Source organism: Phaseolus vulgaris, chromosome 11 (assembly GCF_051622355.1).
Source record: "Phaseolus vulgaris cultivar YP4 chromosome 11, ASM5162235v1, whole genome shotgun sequence".
Taxonomy (NCBI): Eukaryota; Viridiplantae; Streptophyta; class Magnoliopsida; order Fabales; family Fabaceae; genus Phaseolus; species Phaseolus vulgaris.
The window spans coordinates 14,194,370-14,208,884 of NC_143508.1; the positions used below are offsets into that span (position 1 = coordinate 14,194,370).

The following is a 14,515-nucleotide window of genomic DNA, read 5'->3' on the forward strand; positions in this document are numbered from 1 at the left end:
GTGGTTTGCTTATATAGTAGGTATGCTTTGGTAGCAAATTGCTGTTGTTTTTGTTTCCGTTTTTGTATATGGGTTGGAACATCCCTAAAGTAGTCCCCTTTAATTCAATTAATTCTTTACTGATAAAAAAAATTTTATACTGACTTGCGAAGAACCTTTCAAGATTTATTCCTTTTAAATGTTTATCACATTAGATGATCTCTTTCCCAACATTTATGTGATTTGTTTTACATTGATTTAAAGTTTTTTAGAGTAGGTTTTTGCATTGTCATGTTTCAAAAGTGAAGCATGATTGTAATAAGATATTATCAATATTGTATAACCAATCATTCTTAGGTTGAGTGATTCTAATTAGACGTAGAATAAGAAGATTCAACCGATCTAAATCTTTTGTGTCTTCTCTTTTGTATTTATCTTTTGCTTTATTGAAGTTCTTCTTGATATTGTTTGAAATTTAAATTCAAATCTTCTGAATTACTTTTACTTCAGAAATTTTTTCTAATGTTTATTAATATTTTAAGAAAAAATATTTTAAACATCAATTCACCTTTCTAACCAAAATATAAGAGAAAATGAATGTTCAAAATTATTGATTGGCCAAAATCAAGTTCTCTTAGTCACCATGTCAAGAATTGAACCTCACACAAGTTTACATTTAACATGAGACAGAGATTACTTAAGTACCAAAATAAAAAAAATACACCCAAACTTAAGTCAATTTGAACGCTCCCATTTAACATCAACATTTGATTAAAGTTTCAAAATTAATAGTCTTATTTAATGTTATTATTTAAAAAAGATCCTTATGTTTAAATATGTACACTATTCCCTATTATTATAATCTAAAGCAATTTAGAAATCACACTTCTTTATTTTATGAAATAAAAGCATTAAATAAAGGCTTTCACTTACACATATTTCTTTACTTAAGTCCCTTTTACCAGTATACCCCACAGGGATCCCAAAAACAAACAAACAAACAAGATACCTTGTATTGTAGATCCTTTCCAACGTTTTCATTCCAGTTGCACACAGTTAAAGGTCAACTCAACTTTTTCTCTCAACTTTTGCTTCGCATTCTTCTTTCCTCTTCAGCTCACACTCCCAATCCCAATTCTCACCATTCGCCCCTTCCAATTCCCAAACTCAATTCGAAGATAATCGGAGAATTATAGCAGCAACGTCACGTGACGTTGCCTCAATTTGTTCGTCTCTCTGCGCTGCTGCACGTGACCTCGCACCACACCAAGCAATGGCTTCTTCTCCCTTCATCAACAACTTCCTAATTCCCGATCACATTCTCGTACCGGGCTCCCGCGTTCAAAATGAGGGCCACGTGCCTGAGTGTCCCGTCCTCGTTTTTGTTAACTCCAAGAGTGGAGGACAACTCGGAGGAGATCTCTTACAAACCTATCGCAATTTACTTAATCCGAAACAGGTTGATAATCAGCCTCACGTTGAATATCGTGTGTTGATGTTCTATTCTGACGTGTTTGTGATTTGTTGTGTATGTGCATGAGTTTGGATCTCTTATTGTGACGTTTTTATTTTTCAGTGAGATTTTAGCCCGAAAACTTAAGAAAGAAAATTCAAATGATAGAATAAATGGGCATCGGATTTTGATTTTGGAGATTTTGATTGAAGAAAATCCAAGTGAAATATTGCCGTATGTGCATGAAATAATAGCCATTGATTTTCGCGTCAAAACAACTTATATTAATAATTGATTTTCTCGTGTTGACATGCTTTAGTTTACCTTTTAATACTTGTCTGGACACCAGAATTGATTCTGGTCTCCAAAATCACATCCAGAAATTGAAAAAGTGGAAGCAAGTATATTCTGCTTTGACTTTCAACATGGAATTGGAATCAATTATGGAAGAATTGAATTTAATCCAAATACACGCTTAAGTGAGTTGCTCTGTTCGGAAGGGTCTGATCCTTCAAGTTTATCAAGTTGTTTTGATTGGAATGACTTTGGTTTACACAATCTATCTTATCTCAGTGATGAACAAGAAAATCAACCGTTGGTGTTCTATCACATATATGATTTATTAATAAAAGTTACTTTACCTTTTGAATTGAGTTGCCCAGGTTTTTGATTTGGGGGAGCAAGCGCCTGATACGGTTCTCAGAACAGTGTATGCTAATTTGGAAAGCCTTAATCTACAAGGTCATCAGTTTGCTGAAACGATGATGAAGAAATTGAAGTTAATTGTGAGTTTTGATGAGAAAATTTTTAATGGGTAGTGATTTTTTATTTTGTTTGTAAGGAAATTTAGATGCGTGTGGTGTTTGTTTGAGTTTCTGATATGTACCTTGGGTTTAGGTTGCAGGGGGTGATGGGACAGCAGGCTGGCTTCTTGGAGTTGTTTGTGATCTCAAATTATCTCATTCTCCACCTATTGCCACGGTGCCATTGGGAACAGGGAATAATCTGCCTTTTGCTTTTGGTTGGGTAGGAACAACTTATAATGAAACTTTAAAGTGTATGTAGAATATTATACCTGTTTTGTCACTGTCATGAACTTGATAGTATTAGATCTACAGTTTTATATTACAAGTTTTTATTGTGCCATTTCTTTGTTTGTTTGGATTCACTTTTATAGGGAGCATATTATTATGTTGGTCTATTCCTGAACTTCTCACTTTTTTTCCCTAATATAATAGCCATTTGCTTCCTGTCTATATAAACATTTCTGGCTCCTTTAATGTTTTTCTATTTATGCTAGAAGAAGTTAGGAAGTTTTCAACAGTCATTGATAGTAAACACATTTTTTTATGCTTTACAGGGAAAGAAGAACCCGACAACAGATCAAGTATCAGTTGAGGCATTTTTAGATCAAGTCATGAAAGCAAATGAAATAAAAATAGACAAGTAATGTTGTCTGGGTCTATTCTTTAATTTTTGAGATTATTTTATTATTCTTATACCTAGATGGCTAACATTTAGATTAAGATGTCATTTTTCTTACTACAATACATCTAGGTCCTTATAATTGATATTGGATAAATAATTCTATGTGACCAGGTTATGATTCCTGGTTTGATTGTTTGCAGGGCTAAATGACAGGATAGTTGCGAATGGCTTAGCTGTGTGTAGATGTAGACATGTTGATTTTGTAATAAATCCAAATTGAAAACTAGTGGTTTTTGTTTTGATTTATTTATTTAACGAGTTAGCTGTGTTGACGACACTGCAATGTAATTTTCTTAGATTTTGAGCAATTATGCCTCTTGGGCTGCTGTACTGTGTAATTTGTTTGGAGTTTTGATTTTACCTCTTTTATACCTCACAAGTTCAATCCTTATGCCCCTTAATCCAGAGCAAATATATGAATGTTGAACATATTTTGTATTCAGTTTCTGCATATATTCTAACAAATGCTGTTTGCTGATAACTTTTTCTTCACTTTCCTAACCTTCAGCTGGCACATTCTCATGAGAATGAGAGCTCCTAAAGAAGGTTCCTGTGATCCAATTGCGCCACTTGAGCTACCACATTCTTTGCATGCCTTCCATCGTGTATCTGAAGCAGATGAGCTTAATATTGTAAGGCATTACATGAGTCACTAAATACTATTTCACAATCTTCTGAGAAATCTGATTCACGGTGCCATTTGGTCAGTTCAATGAAAAATACCTTCCTTTTTTTGTTTAATATTTTATATGCTTCTTTTTTCTAATGAGAAATGCTAGAAGCACACTTTTACACATTATTTTCAACATTATTTTCCACTTGGGTCCCATTAAATAGAGATTAGGACCATGTTATTTGGGGGATGCAAGCAACTACAATAAAATCTTCTGCAGATTTCATTGGGATTCCTATTTTGTTTTAATTTTGAGTAAGTTATTGAAACTGAGGAATTACGGTAGTTCTTGTCAAAGAATTTCTGTGAAACGTTCTATTTTAATTTTGACTTTTTAAAGGATGTTGCTAACTGCTTCTCAGGAAGGTTGCCACACATTTCGTGGGGGATTTTGGAATTACTTCAGTATGGGTAAGTAAGAATAGTTATTTGAGTTCTGCAGTGGCTAAACTTCATGTTATGGTTATGGACTCTACAAATCCATTTTCCACTTATGGAAGAATATTACTAGTTGACACTTTGTTGCGTTAACTTAGCCTTTTTCCAATCCATTGATCTCTTATGGATTAGGTAATAGCCAATGATGACACTGCAAGTTCCAATATAAATAAATTTACACAAGAAAACTTGAACTTTAAACATATGTCGAGTAAATGTGAGTATGTACTAATATATTATGCAAATCTTCCTATTAAATTGAATTCATTGATTGCCAACTGCATTACTATTTTTCTTGTTTATAGCCTGATTACTTTTATCTTTTCTTAGAATGTTTTAGATGGTTGATTATATTGAAGGAGTTTTATTTATCTGTCCACCCTACTTCAGTGCTTGTTAACTTATCACCCACTGTTGATTGTAGGAATGGATGCTCAAGTTTCTTATGCATTTCATTCAGAACGAAAGAAGAATCCTGAAAAATTCAAAAACCAGTTGATTAATCAGGTATGCAGTTGTTCCTTCAATGCTATAATTATATGCTAAAACAATGTGCAGTTGGTTAATGAGGTACTTCTTTGGCTTTCTCACTCTTGAAAGGAAATTTGGTAGAGATTATGTATTCTTGTTCAGAAATTTTTAAAAACTGATATTCTGGTCTTGATTTCAATCTACTCGTTAGACTACTTATGCTAAGCTTGGATGCTCACAAGGATGGTTTTTTACTCCTCTTTTGCACCCTGCCGACAGGTCAGTTCATTAAAACCTTCATTGTATGCATTTGTGAAATATGCGAAATCTACTTATGAACACTTAACTTGGAACCCTACAACTGATGCTTTTAGTATATATTTTTACACATCCACTTTTTTTCCCAAATGACCACATTTTAAAATTTTCTCTTTGGTGCGGCAGTAATGTTGGTCATGGTGGCCACTGGCCAGTGATTGGAACTAGTAAGGATTTGAAATAGAGATTGGCACTATATCAGAATAACAGCGCTCGACTAGTTTAAAAGTCCAACTTTATTTAGTTGTGGCCAATTAGATAACAGATATAAGAAAACAAAACTTAATGGTCTCCTTCTGTATTTGGTTTGCTTATGTCTGTTGAATCTTGTTTATAAGTCGGACCATTTATACGAGTGTACCATTGGCAATGATACATGTGGAAACAAAATGTGATCAGCACTCATAATCTGAGGGTCTTTTAAATTTTTTTCTTTTCTTGTTTAATTTGTAAAATTCATATATTGGATGGATTGTAACAGTCTTTGATAAAGGAGATTCAGAGCATTTCTAGCAATTTAAACATTACGTTTTATATGCTAATTTAAATAAGCATGCATTTGTACCTACCACATAAAGCATATAACTTGTCATTTGGCTGAAACAAATCTAATCTGATTTCTAATGCAGGAACATAGGACAACTAGCTAAAGTAAAATTCATGAAAAGGCATGGTGAATGGCAAGACCTACAGATACCTCCTAGGTAAATCATTTTATATATTCCACTATATTTTTAAGGGAAACATGTAAACGCTAAGATCACAAAAATAAGGTCATTTAAAGAATTGCATTTTGAACTAGCCAAAGATCAAACTTTCAAGAGACAATCAATTACTGTTTATAATAATTTTTCTGAACTAAATTGCTTTTATGGTGGTTGCTATTGTTTATTGACTCACATTGGAAACTTATTGTATACAGATGTTTTATAAAAGACCAGATAAATAATAAAAATTTACTTCATGCCCTCTGTTGACTGCTGCGTGCTGCATGTGTTTACCTCCTGAATAACGCCTAATATGACCCTTTCCATTGAATGTACAGTATCCGGTCAATTGTATGTCTTAACTTGCCCAGCTTTTCTGGTGGACTGAATCCATGGGGTACACCAAACAGGAGGAAGCAGAGTGACGTAATTTCCATATGCTAATTCTGGAGTGTTTATTCATTTTGCAAAATATTTCTCACCTGCTAGTTTTGAGATTAAGTACTAGACAACTGGTGAAAATATAATACTTTCATGCTAGTTTTTTTGTTGTTTTCTCTCAGAAAACTAAGTTTTCTTGATTGAATACAGAGAGATTTGACACCACCATTTGTTGATGATGGCCTTCTAGAAATTGTTGGGTTTAGAAATGCATGGCATGGGCTTGTTTTGTATGCTCCAAAAGGACACGGAACGCGTCTTGCTCAGGTATATGTGTGATATGATAAAATAATGGGTATACTCTTGCTTTTGTATTTTGTTACTCAGACTGCAACATTCATTTATCTATATAAAATTTACTTTGTAACTATTTTCACAAGTTGACTCAGGAATTTATATCATTGTATAAAAAAAAAGTTATAGATACAGGATACCAGTTTTCATCTGCCCTTTTCCTTGTTCATCAGGCAAACAGAATCCGGTTTGAGTTTTGCAAAGGTGCTGCAGATCATACATTCATGAGAATTGATGGGGAGCCTTGGAAGCAACCCCTTCCAGTTGATGATGATACAGTTGTGGTTGAGATTTCTCACCTTGGCCAGGTTAACATGCTAGCCACGCGTAATTGCAAGTCTCAAAGTATGTATAATCCTTCATCACCACGCCAAGAGGATGAGGAAGATGACAGTGATGAAGAGTCCTCTGTAGCAGAGGAATTTCGGAAGTTTGGTGCGGCTGATACATTTAAAATCCCAGATGACATTGACCCTTCTCGGCTTAGTTAGGTCCTTCATTATTAAGACAGTTCTAGTGTTATGCAGCTGAAATTTCCTATGGTAATTAGTAGTAGTTAACCTCTTCTAAATATTTGTGGCTTCTATCATTGTGAAAACCACTATGCTCATTTCTAGTAGCATTATAAATGTATTGGGATAAAGGGATACTGCAGTTGTAGTACATAATTTCAAGTAGACTCGACATGTAAGGGCTAACTTTGGCGTGAGATTGTGAAATAATAGAGGAAAAAGGTTGTTGAGGAGAGCATACCGGTACGCGCATATTGGGGCAAAAAATTGTTTATTAGAAGAAAAAGCAATCTCTTCTCAGCGTTAACTTATACTCGAAAGAGAGTGAGGAGTTAGAGCAATGACTGAGTATCATTGCAAATTATAATTAATTGTGCAAGTATCGGTCATCAAAATTCAATTAAGTCCATATTACTTTGTAAAGTTGAGGTGAAAATATGTTAGGTGACTATCCAATATACCTTGGTCTTTCTACTTTTTGGTTAAGTGTAAACAGATACCCCAATAAGTTGCAGGAAGAACGAATCTAAAATGCGTGTTTGTATGAAATATGCGAGATGTAAACCAGACATTCACTCCAAAAAATGTTAGATTCTGAAATATGAAGAATTCCAATTTCAATTACCACATATGCTTTCCCGCGTGTATTTGAACTACAATAGATCTGCGAACTTGTGGAAAAAAAAATACATGTAGGAGAGAAGATTACACAAGACTGTTGGAAAGGTAAATTGTGGTTGAGCAGAAAGCAGGATTTAGCTGGATCACCATGGAAGAAGATACATCAAGTACAGTATGCAAAACCATGATGATAGAAGTGCCCCATTCTGATTCACCCAATGTACATGACCAACAAAAAAAAGAGCAAGTCAAGAATACCAACTCTTACAAGGTTATCATTTCAGAGGAAACCCCATAACTAAAGGCTAGAAAATTGCTGTTGTGTAATGGCCTCATTAGTCTTTTGTGGTCCAGCCCTTTCTTCTATTTTCTTTTTCTCCCTGAAGCAAAAGATTATTTCAAAGAATCAAAGATCTTGCGGATGAAAACAAAACAAGGTAAATATAACATCTACTAGAACAACAGTTCAGGTAAAGGAATCCAAATGCTGACTGCTGAGCAGATAATGGTATCAAACACAAACACAGGCTACTGCAAGCATTATGGAGCATATGGGATCTAAGCTTGGTCTCGGTGGTAAAATAACTTGAATACAATATATTTAGGCTAAAATGTGATTTTAGTCTCTGTTTCAAAATTAGGAGAAAAAAGTTATATAGAACTTTTTAGAGAAACTAAATTGAACTTTAAAAATTATAAAGAAACAAAAACATATTTTATCCATATATTCGGCAAAAAGTTTGAAAGTCACCTTGATACCAATGTTTCTCACTAACTAGAAAGTCTGTAATCATACCCTTTTCTAAATATGATATTTGGAATGGAATGTTGAAATCTGTCTAAAAACTAAAGAGCTTCATAAATAGGCCGGGGCAAACCACCTCAAATTTTACTAAGTTAATACCAAAGTTTGGAATAATGTGTCCATGAGCTTGATGGGCTAAACTACTAAAGAATTAGTAGATTTGCAACTGCAGACTAAAAGGTTTAGACGGGAGAAAAAATCACTAAATAAATGCTACATTCGTAGATTCTATCAAGGGATGAAAACTCTTGAGAAGGGAATTTTCACTAAATAGCATTGCAAGATGATAACTCACTAAATTCACGAAATAACATTGCAAGATGCCTAGATCTAATATTTTACCTGTCAACATATTCCTTTAGCAACTCTTTAGCTTGAACCAACTTAGAAAGCAAGTTACGATACACATCCAAGTCCCGATCCACACTCCTTTTGTTGACATTCAACACCGCACAAAGCTGTTGGATTAAGACCAGAGATTGATTGATAAACAATCCTATATAGAAGGTAAGTAAGCGGTAGAAAGTAGATGGTTTTACTCATAATCATGGTATTAAATGCATCCTCCACTATTCCATTGTCGTATCATCTCCTATGCTCAAATTGTTAGTTTTATCTGTGATTTTGATGCCTATAATTGTTTATGACTAATTCTACTGCCAGACAAAATACACAGGTGATAATGTAAACCTGTACTGTTATATATATACATACATATATATATACGTGTGTGTATGTCAAGCCTACTTATTAAATAATAATAGAAACAACTATTCTGATCCTGAGGACGCAGATACATTGTCAAATCTCCTTAAATCATTGAGTGTGCACATTTATTCTGCTGATATAGAATTTGATTTCCTATTGCAAACAATAATCTTAAGGTCCTAAACGTTTATTACAAAAGATGGAGTGTTCGTCTCCAAATGTCATACAATTATTTCAGCAGAAGAAAAATAATGAAGTCAATATTTTATGTAGATTAAAGAAAATTATGGGAATAATTCCATCAATAAGGCCTGAACTTGAATTGAGACCGTATCAAGACCATTATTGCAGCTAACCCAAACAGGCCAGAACAAATATGTCTAAAAAGTTCGAAAGTCTTGAATTTTGTTTTCTAGACTGGTATGAATGAGAAATAGACTTGGCAATCTAAACTTCAAATTATTAATATATATATATATAGAAATCAAATCAATAACATGATGCCTTAAATGAATTGGGTAACCTTTTCCAAAATTGTTGGTTCCATAGCATTTGCTAACTCAAGAAGGCGAAAGAGGCCTATTGCAAAGAAACGACTGTAACTGAAATCCCCCTTTCCTCCTGCTCTTTCTGCAATATCCTTTAATATTCCCTCAACTTCTCCTTCTCTGGATGAGAACTCAACTAGTGAAGTTGAGTTTTGTGCTCGAGCCCATTCTTCCAATTTCTTTGCATCTACTCTGTAGAGGGAAATGTAGAAAATAATTACTTACAATAAGAATTCAACGAAATTGCAGTCTATCCAGTTGATATAACAATTTTTTAGAGAGCACAGACAATGGTCCTTGTATTTCAGCTAATTTTTTTCCTTCAACAGGTCTTAGGAAAAGTAATTTATTCTTCTACTTTTAAACATGCAGATTAAATTTCAGAACTCTATTTTTCACTTCACAGCAATAATCGAGGATATTTTGTCAGTTAGTACTATACCTTCCAATTGCAGTCAAATTGCAAACAGCAGATAATACATCAGAATTTATTATTCAAGCAGGGAGTCATTTGAGTGTACCACATTTCTCTTCAATAATATTTAAACAATAGTATGGGTATCGATAGCCTAAAACATGATTTTGGGTGCTAAAACTCTAATGTCATGCTTGGAGTAAAGCACACCAAACCTGATTCACAAATCACAAAATCATGTTCCACAATTTGCAGCAACTGCTAACATGATTTTGGAAACACCCAAATGTCTCCCAAGCACACAGCATTAGGGCTTTGGTGAGTTTAAGTGAAACAGTTTCTAGTGGCTTATAGCCATTATTAGTTCACAATTTATCAGTAAGTCGATGGTTTGGAATAGGAATCACAGAAATGGAAGTGGGGGACGGGGTAGAAAAGTCCAAATTATTCAATATTTTAACCTGTATTGTTCAGGATCTTCTTTCAATGCCTTAATGTATGCTTGGAAGATGGCATCTCGGTCCTCATCACTTGGATACCCTTCCATGAGTTGCTCGTATACAGTGACAAAGCCAAGGGCAAATACAGCATCATAGCGATATGATCTCTTGTATCTCATTAGATGTTGCTGAACAATGAGCTCTTGCAGCACCGTGTTGTAGATACTAGGAATTGGTCGCTTATATTCCTTGAGAAAATTTAACTTTGTCTCAGAAACAGTTGGAGGGTCTGCAGATCAAGTGTGTAAAGTAAACAACCCATAACCAACCAACTGTGATAACAATATTCCATTTCATATTTTATTACTTTTTCCCATGTAGCACTATGAATATTAGAACGACAAAGGAACCTAATTTGGAACCATTTGACACTACATCACATGGTCACTAACATGATTCTAAGTAACATCTTCATAATAAAAACCAAATCACTTGCTGATAACATTGAAAATCGAAACTATACTCATCTCTGCAAGAAAGAGCTGCAAAGAATTTCAGTTTGACGTTCACACACAAAAAATCATCACAAACACAACACGGTGGCATTAATCCAGAAAATTTCCCAGTCAATTGTACAAAGAGCCACAAGGAATTTCATCCACTTGTTACAAAAGAACTCTAAAACTATGTTCAAACCTCATCAACCACAGTTTCAATTGCAACATTATCCTCAAAAGACAAATTCCTCCTTAAAAATCCGGTTGCAAAACCAAATTTAAAAAACAGACTTAAAAATTGACAACCATACACCTGTAAAACATCATTTTCAACTCCAAACCTTAAAAAACAAAAATTGAAAACAACCCAATTCTCGGAGAACCAAAAGGAGCTCAAAACTCATATTGTACCCTTTTTTCCTCACTTAGTGGGGAACCAAACAAACCTGTGACAGAGGAAGAGGAGCAGCGAACAACCATTTTGGAAGCATAACTGGAAGCTCGAACTCCAAGATAGTGGCATGAGAAACCAACGCGGAAGCTTAAGGTTGGTGAATTGGAAGAGAGGGTGAGGTTCCTCTGAGAAGATTGGATGAGAGTGGAGAAATGGAAAGAAGAAGTAACAGTGGCCATCGGAGAGAAAGAGAGAGAGAGTGTGTGGTGGCCGGGATCAGAAGTTTTGCGGCATAGCAGTGAAAATATTCACAGACAGAGAGGCATTGCTTTGCTTCTTTGGGTTGGGGAAAGTGAGGCTTTTGTGAATTGCAGCAAAGACAAGCTTATCCAAGGAAACAATGGTATAATGACACGTGGAAACATGTAATTTCTTTGTAAAATAATCAAAAAGCAAATTATCAGGTGAGTATTACATCTTTTAACATGATTATCTTAGTGATCTTTATTTCTTAAACACTTGGTTGTGAGTTTGATTTTTTGTGTATGAAAAAAGTATTGGTTTAGATGTATTTTTTTCTTTATTTCATTAAATTCTGGTTTTTTAACTATTATTTTCATAATTTAGGTTTTTATTTTTAATTATCCAGAATTTTAATTTTCGAATTTGTAATGTTATGTAGATTCGTTAAATTTTAATTATCAGTAACATGAATCAAAATTCAGTTAAATTTTAATGGATAATTGAACTAAAAATTGAATAAATTTATAGATTATTAAAATTAAAGGGTCAAAATTGTATAAAACTAAGGGACTAAAATTATATAAAAAAATATAAGTATAAAAATGTAGATTGTGTCAAACATAACTAAACCAAAAAAAATTATTTATAATGTAATGTTTAATAATGTAATGTTTAATTATCATATAAAAACATATACAAATATATAATATAAATAGTCCATACAAATATATATATATATATATATATATATAATTCTTCAGTGATTTTAATATATACACACATAAAACAAAATAATTAAAATAAAACATTAGATACTCCATGTGTACTTGAGGAGTCCTATAACCTGAAATATTTTCTTCTCTAGTGTAAAAGAACAAAATCATCACAGATAAAGAAAAACTAATACAACAAACAATAGGATAAGCTTAAGATAATTCTATAAAATTTCAACTATAAAATAACAAACATAAATTCATCAACTCTTATACATTTTCACAAAATCATCAAATGTCTATCAAATTCATCTTCTATCAAATTCATCTGTCATATTACTCGTGTCAGACTTCTATTGATCCATATACTCAGACATTTGACTCTACTTCCAAAAGACTCGTGTATTGAAATTAGCATCCAGATACCTACACATATCATACTACCCATTGTGAATCCACACAGTCATGCATATAATCATCTCAATATTTCATAATCTCATATGACATGCTTTAATCAGTTCTTTTAAACTTTCTTCAACTCTCATCAACTAAATAACTTCATCTATGTTATTACATTATAATAGTAGAGTCAAGATCATCTCATTAACAGGACACTAACAAATCAATACACCCTAATAACAATTTAGACATGGTATTTTCTTTCTTGAAAATACTATGTCTTGATCACACTTCATATCCTTTTATACTTCATGTAACACATTAATACACCATTCAATCACAATACATTTGAACTTTCTAAAACAATTCAAATATATAAAAAAAATTCACTTAAACACATAACTAATTACTTTGAATCATATTTTTAAATAAAATTTAAAATTTTCACTTAAAAACAATAAACAATAATAAATTAGGCTCTTAAAAGAAAAAATAAAAATTTAAGTTTTAATTTTTTACTCTAGCTTAGGCGAAAATTATCTCGCTTTAGCAAGAATGGGTCTCGACCAAGCGAAAATCCTCTCGCTTAAGCGAAAACGGACTCGAGAGCACCCCAAAATTCACCTCTTTTGGCTTGAGTGAGATTTCCTCTCGCTTGGGCGAAAATGGGTCTCGCCTGAACTTCCCTCTCTCTTGAGCGAGAATGGACCTAAGAGCACTCCATTTTTCACTTTATTCTTGCTTGAGCGAGAATTATTTCACCTGATCGAGATATGCAAGTTAAAACTACATAATTGTGCTATCATTCCGATTTTCAACCAAAAATTTACATTCAAACTTGCATTTTAGTAACACATGCCACATTAAAATTAACATTTCATCATTACTCATAATGGTAGATGGGTTCTCAATGAGCCACTACGTCAAACTATATATGTATATATTCGTTATATCTAATTTAAGTCATTCAAAAATAAAACAAATTCATACTCAATTCAATCTTTATACCTCAAATGATTCACAATACAATTCAAATCATTCATACTCTCATTCAAACCTTTACAATCTTAAACAAAATGCATTCAATAAATGATTCATATCTAAATCAATATATACTATACAAAATTCACAAAAGCATCTACTTTACTCAAAACAAACAATCCCGCAAGAAAATTGGAACTAGTGACCACATCACCCCCACATCCAATCTTCTAGCATATGGTTCAATTGAAAATAAAACTAACTTCCCTTACCTGAGTTTGAGCATGTGCTCACTAAGAGATCTAATTTCTACAAGGCCCAAGGACAGCTTAACATGCACCACAAAGTCCTGATAAAAAAATCTAACTATAACACTTAGACTTTGAGCTAACAAGGAATAATCTTGAAGCTAAAATCATCACATGCAAGGATCTAAATAGAGACCAACCTAACAAGTTAAAATTTGACTAAAAGAGAAGAGCGAAAAGGAACTTACTCTATCAGAGATTTTGATCAGACAGTCTTGTAGTCTTGGTTGCCAGGAGTCCAATGGCGGACTCTAATCGTCAATCTTATGAGCTAGGAAGTCAGAATCTTAGAGAGAAGGGACAAAAAAGGAAAAAGGAATTTTTTAAAGAGATGGTGGTTCTTTTAAAATGAAACCTGAATAACTGAATTTTCTATTTATATACTTTTTTCATGTTAATCATAAAATATTTAAATGTCACTTAAAATATATCACTTTTACTCTATGGTTATTTTCTGAATCCTTACATTCTCCCCAATAAGAAAATTTTTGTCCCCGAAAATTGACTTACCAGAAAAGAGATAGGGATAGGTTTCTCTCATGGTTTCTTCCATTTCCTAAGTTAATTCACCAAATCTATCATTCCACACCACCTTCATCATACTGATGGTCTTGCCTTTGAGTTGTTTACTCTGATGATCTTCAATTATAACTGGTTTAGCTTCAAAAG

General features: G+C 33.2%; 2 protein-coding genes across 3 annotated transcripts; one reads left to right on the plus strand and one right to left on the minus strand.

Annotated features, from left to right (window-relative positions):
* Positions 1–910: 910 nt before the first annotated feature.
* LOC137810570 (diacylglycerol kinase 5) lies at positions 911–7,012 on the plus strand. 2 transcript variants are annotated; one of them, XM_068611916.1, is made up of 12 exons: positions 911–1,438; positions 2,095–2,217; positions 2,330–2,458; positions 2,793–2,878; positions 3,429–3,552; positions 3,956–4,004; positions 4,456–4,538; positions 4,714–4,781; positions 5,450–5,524; positions 5,866–5,953; positions 6,119–6,235; positions 6,436–7,012. In XM_068611916.1, exons 1-12 carry the CDS (start codon positions 1,253–1,255, stop codon positions 6,751–6,753), a joined length of 1,446 nt encoding a protein of 481 aa, XP_068468017.1. In that variant the 5' UTR covers positions 911–1,252; the 3' UTR covers positions 6,754–7,012. The 2 variants fall into 2 exon arrangements, with proteins under 2 accessions (XP_068468017.1, XP_090153080.1); XM_090296954.1 differs by having other exon boundaries at positions 955–1,438; positions 3,429–3,623.
* A 364-nt stretch (positions 7,013–7,376) lies between these two features.
* Positions 7,377–11,656, minus strand: LOC137810577 (protein THYLAKOID FORMATION1, chloroplastic). Its single transcript, XM_068611930.2, has 5 exons — positions 11,255–11,656; positions 10,333–10,600; positions 9,432–9,648; positions 8,543–8,658; positions 7,377–7,775 (listed from the first exon to the last, which is right to left on the minus strand). The coding sequence occupies exons 1-5, from the start codon at positions 11,439–11,441 to the stop codon at positions 7,694–7,696; spliced, it is 870 nt and encodes a 289-aa protein (XP_068468031.1). The 5' UTR covers positions 11,442–11,656; the 3' UTR covers positions 7,377–7,693.
* Positions 11,657–14,515: the final 2,859 nt, after the last annotated feature.

Coding starts and splice junctions, on each gene's coding strand:
- LOC137810577 (XM_068611930.2), bottom strand. CDS start 11,441: ATGGCCACTGTTACTTCTTCTTTCCATTTCTCCACTCTCATCCAATCT. Junction 9,649..10,332: donor GAAGATCCTGAACAATACAG/GTTAAAATATTG, acceptor TTCCCTCTACAG/AGTAGATGCAAAGAAATTGG. Junction 7,776..8,542: donor CTAAAGGAATATGTTGACAG/GTAAAATATTAG, acceptor CTTTTGCTTCAG/GGAGAAAAAGAAAATAGAAG.
- LOC137810570 (XM_068611916.1), top strand. CDS start 1,253: ATGGCTTCTTCTCCCTTCATCAACAACTTCCTAATTCCCGATCACATT. Junction 3,553..3,955: donor AAGCAGATGAGCTTAATATT/GTAAGGCATTAC, acceptor ACTGCTTCTCAG/GAAGGTTGCCACACATTTCG. Junction 5,954..6,118: donor ACAGGAGGAAGCAGAGTGAC/GTAATTTCCATA, acceptor GATTGAATACAG/AGAGATTTGACACCACCATT.